The 13,903-nt window shown below is 43.6% G+C and overlaps 1 protein-coding gene across 2 annotated transcripts in view; it reads right to left on the reverse strand.

Annotated features, from left to right (window-relative positions):
• TTL (tubulin tyrosine ligase) overlaps positions 1-13,903 on the reverse strand; it is a 35,941-nt gene that overhangs the window by 2,008 nt on the left and 20,030 nt on the right. Inside the window, exons 5-6 of one of the 2 annotated variants that reach the window (XM_081254686.1) lie at positions 12,876-13,145; positions 5,424-5,567 (exon numbers count right to left, since the gene is read on the reverse strand). In XM_081254686.1, coding sequence (XP_081110812.1) covers positions 5,424-5,567; positions 12,876-13,145 — 414 coding nt within the window. Of the gene's footprint in view, positions 1-5,423; positions 5,568-6,516; positions 6,591-12,875; positions 13,146-13,903 lie in introns of those variants that run through there. The other variant, XM_081254687.1, reaches the window with a different exon arrangement.

The following is a 13,903-nucleotide window of genomic DNA, read 5'->3' on the forward strand; positions in this document are numbered from 1 at the left end:
TTCCACTGTGTGTCTCAGGAAGTCCTAACTGCCAGCTGACCTTCATCTTTCCTGCTGGATGTCTGTTCTCCCCTCTCCCCTCTCCCCAGTCCCCCAGTCTCTGCCCCTCTGTCTGTGAATCAAGTCCCATTTTCAACAGTTTGGTGTGGCCACACCACTCAACCTCCCACTTCTGAAGGGATAGTGACCAGGAGGCCTGCAAGGGAGTGATAGCGGCTACTAAACTTGGGACTCGGCAAGTCACCAAGAGCCACAACCGTCAAAATACACCGTGTTTGGTGTTTCGTGATGCTTGTCATTAGCCACCTCGGGAAGGCATTTTCCAAAGGGGATGCTGGGGGGAGGGGAGGATGCAGCTTCAACCTAGTCAACTCATATCTTCGATATTTCTGGTGTAGGAGGTACCTGACATACAGGCAAGAGTGGGCCTTTGAACGTCCTGCTCGTTTCCATACAGCAAGATGAGTAAGTCCTATTTTAACATGTACACAACAATGGAAACTGTGGTTCCTGAATAAAGACTTCCCGGGACTTCCCTGGTGGCACAGTGGTTAAGAATCCGCCTGCCAATGCAGGGGACACGGGTTTGAGCCCTGGTCCAGGAGGATCCCACATGCCGCAGAGCAACTAAGCCCGTGCACCACAACTACTGAGCCCGTGCACCACAACTACTGAGCCTGCGCTCTAGAGCCCGCGAGCCACAACTACTGAGCACGTGTGCCACAACTACTGAAGCCTGTGCACCAAGAGCCCATGCTCTGCAACAAGAGAAGCCACTGCAATGAGAAGCCCGCGCAACGCAACGAAGACCCAACGCAGCCAAAAATAAATAAATAAATAAATACATTTATTTTTTTAAAAAAAGGCTTTCCTTTGACTACGCCATCATGCCATCATCTCCATCGACCCTCTCCCCACCGTTCGTCCTTTAGGAAGCAAGGACCCAAGAACACTCCCCACTCAAAATCATGAACCTAAAAGATAGAATCTGAGGGACTTTCCCAGTGGTCCAGTGGTTGGGACTCCTCGCTTTCACCGCCAAGGGCCTGGGTTCAACCCCTGGTCGGGGAACTAAGATCCCACAATCCATGAGGCTCGGCCAAAAAAAAAAAGAAGATGGAATGTGTTTCTTTCCTATTACAGCACCTGTAACACAGTATGATTCATAGAATAATTAACTGGGCGGGGTCTGTCTCCCTCCTCCAGTCGACTCCTTGAGGACACTCATGTTTACATGTTCCTAAAATCCCCGCTGTCTCCCTGGACCCCACTGCTCGCATCAGGACTCTGAACGAAGGGAATCCAACAGACAGTGAGTGACTGTGTGGGAGCCGCTGAGATGGAGCCCAGAGCAGACAGTGAACACTGATGCCCAGGGGTTTATCACCAGAGGCCTCTGCTGGGCTCCAGCATGACCTGATCCTGCAAAGCACCTCAGAGAGCAGGTGAGTTTCCACCAGGTGGGTGGGTGCTACTGTTGGGGAAAGAGGTCAAAGCCACTACCCGACGCTCCAGATGAACTAAGAAGTTGCTGTTTCTTTGCCCTCCCCAGCCTTCAATCCTTACACGGAACTAAAGAGGCACATTCACCTTTTCCAGTCCAGAGACGGGAGGTCCACCCTTGAGCCAAAGCCCTGAAGAGCAATGGTAAACAAAGGGTCCAACCTCTACGGAAAGTGTTCAGTTATGAGGGCCTGCACCAGATTATCTGTATCTTGACCTAGGATAATTTACGCTTGGAATCAAAGAGCTACCCTGGAGGGCTTCCCTGGTGGCGCAGTGGTTGAGAGTCTGCCTGCCAATGCAGGGGACGCGGGTTCGAGCCCTGGCCTGGGGGGATCCCACGTGTCGCGGAGCAGCTGGGCCCGTGAGCCCCAATTACTGAGCCTGCGCGTCTGGAGCCTGTGCTCTGCAACAAGAGAGGCCGCGATAGTGAGAGGCCGGCGCACGGCGATGAAGAGTGGCCCCCACTTGCCGCAACTAGAGAAAGCCCTCGCACAGAGGCGAAGACCCAACACAGCCAAAAATAAATAAAATAAAAATTAAAAAAAAGAGCTACCTTGGAGAAAAAATGCTTAGTGAACATCTCATAAGCTTCAGGAATAAACTGAAACAGAATCACTTTCACCCACAAGACAGTGGGATTATTTTATTACTTTCTTGCCTTGTATACTTGAATGCCTGACTGCATTTTAGATTCTGGTCCTTGATTCACCATCAAGACATGATGGCATCCTTGTCTTTAAACACTTCAAGCTGCCATTTAAACATCCCCAGAGCTCTTCACAGTAAGCAAACAGAACCTGCCTGCTCCCTGAAACCCCAACCTGGCTGATGTGTAAGTTTGGGCCTAATGATAAAGAAATTCTATGCATCGAAGCACCAATGTCATCAGGGAGTATTAGGAAGATAGAAAGACGTCTCTATGTACATAAAACCTAAGCGATTACTGAGTCAGGTGAATAAGAGTGTTAACCAGGCACACACACTATGTCCATCCAACTACTATTTGCAGACTAGGATGTGCCAGGCACGGTGCTAGGTGCTGGGACTCCAAGGAGAACGAGAAAAACAAGGCTACTGCCCTCACGGTGCATACATTCTGTAAAGAAAACAAACATGGGTTGATTTGATGGCCATTAGTGTAATGAAGTAAACTACAAAGGCTCTGGCTGGAGAAAATCAAAGATAGGATTGTTCAAGACTTGTGGTTGCCAAGGGGAGGGGGGAGGGAGGGATGGATTGGGAGGTTGGGGTGAGCAGGTGCAAACTGGTATATACAGAATGCATAAACCACAAGGTCCTACTGTAGAGCACAGGGAACTAGATTCAATATCCTGGGATAAACCAAAATGGAAAAGAATAGGAAAAAGAATGTCTATGTATGTATAACTGAATCACTCTCCTGCACAGCAGAAATGAACACAACACTGTAAATCAACTATACTTCAATAAAATAAATTTTTTAAAAAAGATGGGATTATTCAGGGTAGGCTTCCTGGAGATGCCATTTTGACAGAGTAGGCACAGCCTCGGTAAGACTGGGTTGCAGGGGGAGGGTGAGAGCAAGCCAAAGGCCCCACAGCAGGTAAGCGTCATCAGGGAAGCGATGCTCTGGGTGAGGCTGGAGAGGTAGGCGGGGCAGTAGCCCTGCAGGTGGAGGGGAGTCAGGTTTCGGTCCCACGTGCAGGGGGAAGGCTAGAGAACAGCAGGGCCTGGTTTCCGTTTATCACTCTGGCTGCTCATGGGAGAACGGACTCCACTGGGGCAAGAGCAGGCGCGGAGACCCAGTTAGCAGGCTCTGTGCAAAAGCAAAGATGGAGGACGACCTTTGGGAGAGCAAGGGCAGCGGGCGGGGGGAGCAGGGGGCTGGCGAGGCTGGAAGCAGAACTGACCAGGCCCCGATGGACAGAACCCGAGGGTAACGGAAAGGCGGGGGCAGGGTCTCGGTCACCTGGAAAGCGGGGGGCCTGGACATTCAGTGAGATGGGGGACGCTGGCCGGGTGGGGCGCCTACTGGACATCCACACACATCCTTGCAGGACGCCGGGAAGACAGGTGCAGATACTGGCCTGCAGCTCCAGGCTGCCACGTCATTTGCTGGTTTTAAAATCCTGGAGTGCAATACGGACTTGGCGGGGGACCTAGAAAGAACAGTTTCTGTGCAGCGGCCAGGATGCAAGGCAGCCTGGAGTGGACCAGAGCGTGGATGTGGACCGAGGACCAGGAGACAGCGTGTGCACGTGTGGCTTCTCCAGAAGTGTGGCCGTGAAGGGAACGGGGGGGGGGGGCGTCCCGGGAGCAGGGTGGGACATCAGAGGAGGGCTTTTCCTAATCGCTGGGGAAATCTGCTGAGCACCACATGCTGGTGGGAACGATGCAGCAAAGAGGGAGAAAGCAGATGAGGAAGGCATCCTCATCCCGTCCTCTCGCCTGGAGGGAGGGGATCGGGTCCAGAGCACAAGGAAGGGACAAATCTCTGACAGGAAGGACAGGAGAAGACGGACACCCCTGTGGACTTGGTGAAGGGAGGATGTGAAACATTCTGCTCTCCTCCCCCCTGGTCTCCTTAACTTTCCTTTCTCCTTCAGATCTCGGTTCAAAACATCACCTCCCACGGGGACTTTTTGCTCAATTATATTACCTTCTAACATCTTTTACCGTACGAAAGGGTGTGTCCCAGTTTGTAATCTATATTTGTCTTGTCCTTTGTCTCGCCCAGTCTCCCTCCAGGGGCCTGGGTCTCTCTGCTCAAGACTGTGACCCAGAGCCCAGTCCGGGGCCTGGCAGGTTAGGGGTATCTAACAGGTATTCGATAGCTGCAGGCACGGATGAATGAGACGGAATCCCACCTGCCAGGTCACAGCCACGAAGCAGGAGGCAAATGACAGAACTGCTTATGTGTTAACGCTGCCCCTTGGAGGTGCAGGCCTTTTTCCTTTGCTGTCGGAAGATCACCTCAATTTCTCCAAGACGTGGACGTGGGGAACCGTGATAGGGTCTTGACAGTAATGAATGTGGATCCTCAGAAGAACCAACAGCCTTTGAGGATGAAGTCCAAATGACTCCCTTACACGTAAGGTCTCCCACAGTGGGGCCCCAACTAACCTTTTCACCCTGACCTTTCCTTAGCCCCGGACACTCATGCCACGCTGCAGCCAGGCTCCTCCCAGGAGGAACAGAAGTTCCCCGAGGGCAGGGTCTGTTCATCTGTGCATCTCCCCTAGAGCCTGGCCCAGAGCAAGGTCCCACTGGATTCTGGGTTCCCTCCCCCTTAGCACACATGACACTCTCCTCTTACGCCCCAGCCTCAGCTCCACAATGTCCATGGTACCTTCTCAGACCACTTCCTGCCCAGGGAGCCTCTGAGCTGCTTGGTCATCACTTTCTCCCTGACTCACAGGACGTGGCTGACTCATCACCTTGTCACAGGAGAGGGTCTCTGCTGGTAGCACTAGCTTTGTTTAGAACTCTCACGGCATCCACCACCCACAGTGCTAAGTGCTCAACACGTACAGGGAGGAAAAGGGATAGAAAATGACTCAGCAAAGCCCCCTGCTGGCCGGGCTCCTCCCAAAGCCCTCCCGTCGCTGGTACATCCTCCTTGACGGCACTCAAAGGGTCAGTGGTTGGACACCCAGGTAACAGGAGCTCACCACCTTGCCAACACAGACTACTCCCCCTGCAGAACTAACTTCCCACGTGTTTTAACCCAAACCCTTCTCTTCCAGGGACTCAAGGAGACTAGGACTTTGTGTATTCGCCTCCCACCCCCCATTTTTAATTTAATTTTATTTTTAAACGCATTAAAAATTGTGCTAGTCTCCTTCGCTGCACGGACTTCCAACTGCACGAAATGCGGTAAATCTCATTTTCGATAAAAGCAAACAAACAGACAAAAACCCAGTGGTGTTCAGGCTTACTGAGCACAAGCAGGGGCGCCGTTGACTTCAATGAGCCAGACCTTCAGCTCCTCATCCACCATGAAGTCGAAGCCGAAGAGCTGGAAGCTCTGGTAAGGGAGGTGTCGGGTGCTGATGGCGGGCTCCACGCTCATGAGGCAGCTCCTGCAGGGCAGAGGGGGCGCTCGCTGAGGATGGGGTGGTCCAGGGGGAAGGACCACTGGGAGAGGTGCTGGGATGATTTTCCGTCGAACGTGCTGATGAAAATTAGGCTTTGGCTTAATTCTCTTTTTTAAGTGTATTACCAACAGATCACTCAAGATGATGTGACTTATTTGTTAGAAGACTCTGCCACCACTCTTGTTCTTACAAGTAGTGGCTGCTTTCCCAGCAAGTGCTGAGTCACCGTGGTCCCTACAAATGCGGACTCCTCCAACAGGTGGATTGCTGCTACATTTGTTTATAATAAGCAAAACATTTCTCCGTATTTTTGCTATATATATATATATATATATATATATATATATATATATATATTTTTTTTTTTTTTTGCGGTACGCAGGCCTCTCACTGTTGTGGCCTCTCCCGTTGCAGAGCACAGGCTCCGGACGCGCAGGCTCAGCAGCCATGGCTCACGGGCCAAGCCGCTCCGCGGCACGTGGGATCTTCCCGGACCGGGGCACGAACCCGTGTCCCCTGCATTGGCAGGCAGACTCTCAACCACTGCGCCACCAGGGAAGCCCTATTTTTGCTATATTAAAAGAATGGACCGCCATTTAGGGATGAGCAGAATTTGCAAAAAGAATGCTGACTCCATTCATTTCTTTCACTAGCTCCAGTTCAAGTGCCAAATAGTTGCTTTTAAAGCTTTATATAATGAAACAAGATATTGAAATACAGAATAGGATTTATGATTAGGATCAACGACTGTTTGCAAAAATTGGAGAATTTTAGTGACACAGAAAAGTTGAAAGTGAATCTCAGAGACATAATGAAAAAGTACATGATGCCTGAGGTCAGGCTGCTGAAGCCGGAAGCTCGGACAAATTTTTTAACCTCTTTAAGCCAAGTGTTGATTTCATTGTCTATAAAGTTGGGATAAAAATAATACTTACTCCCAGTGCTGAGATGGTTCAATGACATAATTACATAAGGAACTTGGCATGACTTCTGGTAGCTAGGAAGCATCTAATAAATGTAAGCATATTTTATGAATTTATCATTAATTATGATAATCATGAATCTATTGTTTATGAATAATAAAGAACTGTTATCTAGTACAACCATCCCAGAAAAAACCTATGCCATTTCTGTTTTACAAAGCTCTCTTCACTGATTTTTCCCTCAACTAGATGTTGGGGCAAAATATTTATCTTAGTAAATGCAATATATGTTATGATGACTCTAAGATTACCAGAGATAGCTGTCCTTCTACACAGCTGTATATTTAGAAGGAAAAAGATGTGTCCTAAAAAAAAAAAGAGAAGAAGAAGAAGAAGAGGAAGAAGAAATAGAAGGGGACTTCGCTGGCGGTCAAGTGGTTAAGACTCCGCACTTCCAATGCAGAGGGCGCGGGTTTGATCCCTGGTCGGGGAACTAAGATCCCACGTGCCGTATGGCCAAAAAGAAAAAAGACGTGTCCTTTTAAGTAGCTTTTGGCTTATGACTTTAAAAGAAGAACTGAGGCTTCTGTGAACTTGGCACCAGGGTCGTGCTCCCCTCAACCTCCCTCCACCCCAAGCATCAGTTTCCTCCTTTCTTTCTCGAAGAGGAAAAATTTTCTATAGATGTGTTTAAACCTTTAAAAATCACTTTGGACAGTTAGTCACTTAAGAACCAATTGGAATAAAAATTTCTTCTCCCATTCATCTCTAACCTGCAAGCCACATAGCACATTTTTTTCTATATTTCATCTCTATTCTACGAAAGAATACCCTTAACTTTTGTTTTTGTTAAAATGCCCTTTAAAATATAATTTAGAAAAAAATTTTAATTTAATAGGTGCTCATGATTAAAAAAAAAAACCAACAATACTGAAGGATAAAAATTGAAAGAAACATTACACTCCAACACTTACAGGAAAAACTGAAAGCCAGAACCAAATCAAAACAAAATATTTTTTTATCTGCTGGGAGTTCAAGTTAATAATTCACTTTAAAGAATTTTTTTCATCATCAGAGACTTTATATAGTACAACTTTTTTTTCAGCTGGAGTGGGAAGTTTGGGGGAAGCTAGCTGGGGAGAAAAAGAACATGAGAGCCGTGAGGAGCGTTAATAGCACCAAAGTAGCAACAATACTCTCTGAAGTGCACAGAACAATGAGGAGGAGGGGGTATAGCAAATATCAAATAAATCTTTTGCCTAAAATATGAATTCTTTCTTCAGTATACTTGACTTATCTGGTGTCAGAATTCTAACCACATATAATCCCTGAAGAAATGGAGCTCTGAGCCCCGTAATTATTCTGTTAGACTCTGTGTAAGAATACATTAAGGAAAAAGGCTCAGTCATCATGACAGGGTGGTAATGACAGGGCAGATAAACAGACCACGGAACAGAATAGAGATCCCAGGAACAGACCCTCACATAAACGGCCCCGATTTATAACAAAGGCACACCAAAACGCAGTGAGGAAAGGACAGTCATATGTACTAGTTACCTGGGGTCAATAGGATATACTTGTGGAAAAACATGACACTCGACATATAACAATTCAGATAGATTACAGGTCTAAAATATAAGAGAGAAAACCCAGAGGTCCATCAACTCCAGAAGGGATAAACCGCGGAACATTCACACAATGGAATATGACATAGAAACGATATTGAAAAAAGCTGAACGCAAAACAAGAAATATAGTATAATTCCATTTACATAAAGTTTACGAACAAGCAAAAGGAATCTATGGCATTAAAAGTCAAAAGAGTGGCTATCTTTGTCAGGGAGTATATATTTGAGGGAGCTCAAGGGTGTCTTTTGGGATGCTGTAAATGTTTTATATACTGATTTACATTATGATTAGGTGAATGTATGCATAATTAAAAATTCATTATGCTATGCATTTAAGCTTTGTGAACTTTACTGTTTGCATGTGATACCTCAAAAAAATCTTTACTATTGCTATATACCTGAAACGAACACAACATTGTAAATCAACTATACTTCAATTAAAAAAATAAAATAAAATTTAATTTTAAAATATTTACTAGATTTAATACACTGTAGTAAATGAATAATAACATTACAAAATTATTTCCAGGCATATTAAGAAACAGGACCAAGAGGGAAAAACAGACAACAGAAACAGACTTGTAAGTCAGGGGTTGGCAAAATTTTTCTACAAATGGCCAGACAGAATTATTTTAGGTTTTGCAGGCTATATACAGTCTCTGTTGCAAATTCTTTTATTTTTTCACAACTGTTAAAAAATGTTAAAAACCATTTTTAGTTCTAAGCTAAACAAAAACAAGCTGTGGGCCACATTTGGCCTGCAGGGTACAGTTTGCTGACCTCTGCTATAGGTAATTCAGGATTTGGAGTTATCAGACAAGGACATTAAAGAATTGCCATTAATATGGTCAAGAAAATATAAACCATAAGTAGGAGAATTTCACAGAGAATTGTAATCTAAAAAATAAAAGAGTCAAATGGAAATTCTAGAATGAAAATGCACAATAACTAAAATCAAGAACTCAGATGTGTTTAACAACTTTTAACTTTTTAAAAGCTATTAAAAACAGGTTTTAATAGCTGAAAAAAGAGATAAAAATGACATACAAAATCCACAGGAGAAATGTGAGACAGTGAAAAGGATTAATATCCATGTAATTAGAGACTTGTAAGGAAAGAAGGACCAGGACAAAAGCCACAATTGAAAAGATAATGGCATAAATATTCCAAAACTGATCAAAGATATTAAGCCACAGATTCAAGAAGCACCATGAAAACTGAGCAGGAATAAGTACCAAAAAAACTATACCCATCTTATAGTAGAATTTATAAAATCAACAAGAAAGAATCTTAAAAACAAAGAAAAGATACATTAAGAGCAATACTAAGATTTCAGCTGACCTAACAGAAACGATGGAAGCCACAAGATAATGGTCACCTTCAAAGTGTTAAGTAAGTTAATTGCTGATCTTTGTTTTCAAAGCAAATGTCCTTAAAAAATGATATATTATCAGATAAATAAAAACTGAGATAATTCATCACCAGCAGACCTTACTTTAAAAGCACTAAAAATTAGTTTTGTAAGAATAAGGAAAGTGATTCTAGACAAAAGCAAGGAAATGTAAGAAAAAAAGAGAAGTAACATAAAGGGTTAAAATGTATGGGGAAATCTAACAGGATATTAACTATACAAATAATAAAAATAATGACTTATGATTTTAAAATATATGTAGCACTAATGACTACCCATATACTTACAATTCAATACCTTTAAACCCCCTCCTTGGGTCCCTCCTACTTCCCCTCCAGAGTTAACCACTATTTTGAATTTTGTGTTTATCATTACTTTGTTTCTCTCTAGATTTTTACCACATATGTACATTTCTCCAAATAATGTACTACTTAGTTTTGCTTGTTTTTCAATTTATAGGAACAGGACCAATTTCTAATTTTTTACTTGACATTATATTTGTATAATTCCAGTGAAAAAAGTCCTTCAGGAATAAGGTAAAATAAAGACATTCTCAGATGATGGAAAATTAAGAGGACTTATCACCAGCAGAACTGCTCTAAAAGAAATGCTGAAGTCTGAAGGGAAATGAAACTTGGAACTTTAGGACTGAAGGAAGAGCAAAGGAAACTGCAAATATCTGGGTAAATGTAAAAGAATATTTTTCTCCCTTTATATTTAAAGTGGGTTTCTTGTAGAGAGCATACAGTTTGGTCTTTTTTTTTTTTTTAATCCAACCTGACAATCTATCATATATTAAGTATGTATATAATAAACCCTGGAGTAACCACTAAAACAAACAAACAAACAAAAATACAAAGAGATATAGCCAAATACTCAGTAGAAAAATTAAAATGGAACTCTAAAAAAGTTCAAATAATTCAAAAGAAGGCAGGGAACAGGGAAATGAAAAACAAACAAAAAAGAAGGGACAGACAGACAATGAATAATAAAATAATAGACATAAATCCCATCAAGTCAGTAATTACTTTAAATTTAAATGGTATAAACACAATTAAAAAACAGAGATGGGGCCTCCCTGGTGGCGCAGTGGTTGAGAGTCCGCCTGCCGATGCAGGGGATACGGGTTCGTGCCCCGGTCCGGGAGGATCCCATATGCCGCGGAGCGGCTGGGCCCGTGAGCCATGGCCGCTGAGCCTGCGCATCCGGAGCCTGTGCTCCGCAAGGGGAGAGGCCACAACAGTGAGAGGCCCGCGTACCGCAAAATAAAAAAAAAAGAAAAAAAAAAAAAACAGAGATGATGATGAATTGGGCAATTGGGATCGACATGTATACACTGATGTGTATAAAGTTGATGACTAATAAGAACCTGCTATATAAAAAAATAAATAAAATAAAATTCAAAAATTCAAAAAAAACCCAGAGATGATATATTGGATTAAAAACAAAAGAAAACAAAATCCAATGGTACAATGTCTACCAAAAGCCCATTTTAAATATAGAATAGAATAGAGAAGAAGGGTAAAGGGATGGAAAGAGACATACCATTAATCAAAAGAAAGCTGGAGTGGCTATATTAGTATCAGACAAAATAGACTTTAATAAGAAATTATTACCAGAGATAAAGACAGAAACTACATAATGATAAAGAGGTCAATTCCCCTCAAAGAGATAACAATTCTAAATGCATATGCACCTGACAATAGATCTTCAAAATGTACAAAGCAAAAACCTAATAAAACTAAAAGGAGGGACTTCCCTGGTGGCGCAGTGGTTAAAAATCCACCTGCCAATGAAGGGGACATGGGTTCGAGCCCTGGTCCAGGAAGATCCCACATGCTGTGGAGCAACTAAGCCCGTGCGCCACAACTACTGAGCCTGAGTGCCACAACTACTGAAGCCCGTGCATCTAGAGCCTGTGCTCCACAACAAGAGAAGCCACTGCAACGAGAAGCCCGCACACTGCAATGAAGAGCAGCCCCCCCTCACCACAACTAGAGAAAGCCCATGTGCAGCAAAGCAGACCCAACACAGCCAAAAAATAAATAAATAATTTTTTTAAAAAATAAACCCATAATTATACTTGGAGACTTTGATATTTTACCTTTCAATAATGTACAGAACGAGTAGAACAGAAAATGATCGAGGATGTGAAAGACTTGAACAGCACTACCAACCACCTTTGCCTAAAGCACATTTATAGAACACCCTGCCCAACTATAGCAGAATAAACATTATTTTTAGTGCACGTGGAACATTCACTAAGATGGACCATATTCTGGGCCATGAAACAAACCATAACAAATTTTAAGGATGTAAAACCATACAAAGTATTTTCTTTGACCATAATGAAATTAAAATTCCTGGAAAATCCCCAAATATTTGGTGATTAAGCAAAAATTTCTAAATAACACCAGTCAAAGATGAAGTCACAAGGGAAACTAGAAAATATTTTAATAAAATGAAAACAGTCTTCCCTGGTGGCGCAGTGGTTAAGAATCCACCTGCCAATGCAGGGGACATGGGTTCGAGCCATGGTCCGGGAAGATCCCACATGCCACAGAGCAACTAAGCCCACACACCCCAACTACTGTGCCTGTGCTCTAGAGCCCGAGAGCCACAACTACTGAGCCCACGCGCCTAGAGCCCGTGCTCCAAAACGAGAAGCCACCACAATGAGAAGCCCGTGCACCGTAACAAAGAGTAGCCCCGCTTGCCACAATTAGAGAAAGCCCATGTGCAGCAACAAAGACCCAAACAGCCAAAAATAAACAAAAGTTTTTAAAAATAAAAATAAAATGAAAACAAAAACATGACATAGCAAAATCTGTGGGATGCAGCTAATGAGTACTTATAAGAAAACTGATGGCCTTAAATGCTTCTATTTTTTAAAAAACTAATTCTCTCCAATCAATGATCTAACCTTGCACTTTAAGGAAACTAGAAAAAGAAAAGCAAATCAAACCCCCCAAAAGCAGAAGGATGAAAATAATTAAGAACATAAATCAAAGAAACTGAAAACAGAAACGACAAAGACAATCTATACAGCCAAAAGCTGACTTTTAGAAGAGATGAATAAAATTGATAAGCCTCTAACCAATCTGTCCAAGTGAAAGAGAGAAGATATAAACTACCAACATGAGGTAATTACCAACATAAGGATTAAAAAAAGGGACAGCATTACAGATCCTACAGATATTAAAAGGATAATAAAGGGATATAACAAATAATTTTTGTTCTTAGACAATGTAAATGGAATAATTCCTTGAAAGGCACAAACTCCCAAAGCTCCTTTAAGACACATTTAACCAAAAGAGATATGAGTAAGTTACCTTATTATATGTTTGATTTGTAGTAAGATACTACTTTCCAGGGTGATGTTCAAAGCACTTGTTAGGTACCGATTGAACTCCTCAAAGAACATTTCGTTCCCTTCTTCATACTTCCCATAGTTCTTTGAGTACTCCTTTTGAATGCAGTGATTAGTCAAATGGCAAGTTTTATCTTGGAAATTATCCACATGATACGGTTCTGAAGCAGTCCGAAGTACACCCTCTCTATAGAGGTAGATATTATACTGATGATCCACCAAGACCCAGCTTCTGCAAGTCAATACAATATTCAAGTTACCCAACATTTCTGCATATTATATATATCATGCCCACACCCTGATTTTTCTGGGAGGAAACAGAGGAAGGAGGTATGTTCTAAGATCAATCGAGGCAAGCCATAACAACATTGTCAAGCAACTATACTCCGAAAAACATTAATAAAAAAAAATACACAAGGCAAGCCATGACAGTTAGCCAAGATAGTGGATTATCACCATAATGCGGCAAAGGAAACATTTCACCGTAACAGACAAGGAGCCTTTGATCCACTCAAAAGATACAGCATTTCGAAGAGATCTGAGTGGCTTGGTTTTTATGGTTAATCTGTGAACCCTCCAGTTGCCACGTCTGCTCCTTTAGTAACCTCAAGAAGACGTTCTGCTGAAGCACTGGTGTTCGAGAAGCAGCAAGTCGCTGAGAAGGCACCTAAGTGACAAAGAGTCCTGGATGGGGGGCTGACAGTAAGGCTCGGGGCGAGCTGGGGCAGTGCTGTCAGCTTTCGAAAGCACCATGCGACCGCCTGCTCCTTGCAGGTCCTTGCTCGGGACGGTGAAGTCCAAACCCCTGAGGTGTGCTCCGGAAAACCTTAAAAGGTGGGACACATAGGCTTCCCTGGCGGCGCAGTGGTTGAGGGTCCGCCTGCCGATGCAGGGGACACGGGTTCGTGCCCCGGTCCGGGAGGATCCCACATGCCGCGGAGCGGCTGGGCCCGTGAGCCATGGCCGCTGAGCCTGCGCGTCCGAAGCCTG

The sequence above is a fragment of the Mesoplodon bidens genome (genome assembly GCF_964165515.1).
Source record: "Mesoplodon bidens genome assembly, chromosome: 14".
NCBI classification, from domain to species: Eukaryota; Metazoa; Chordata; class Mammalia; order Artiodactyla; family Ziphiidae; genus Mesoplodon; species Mesoplodon bidens.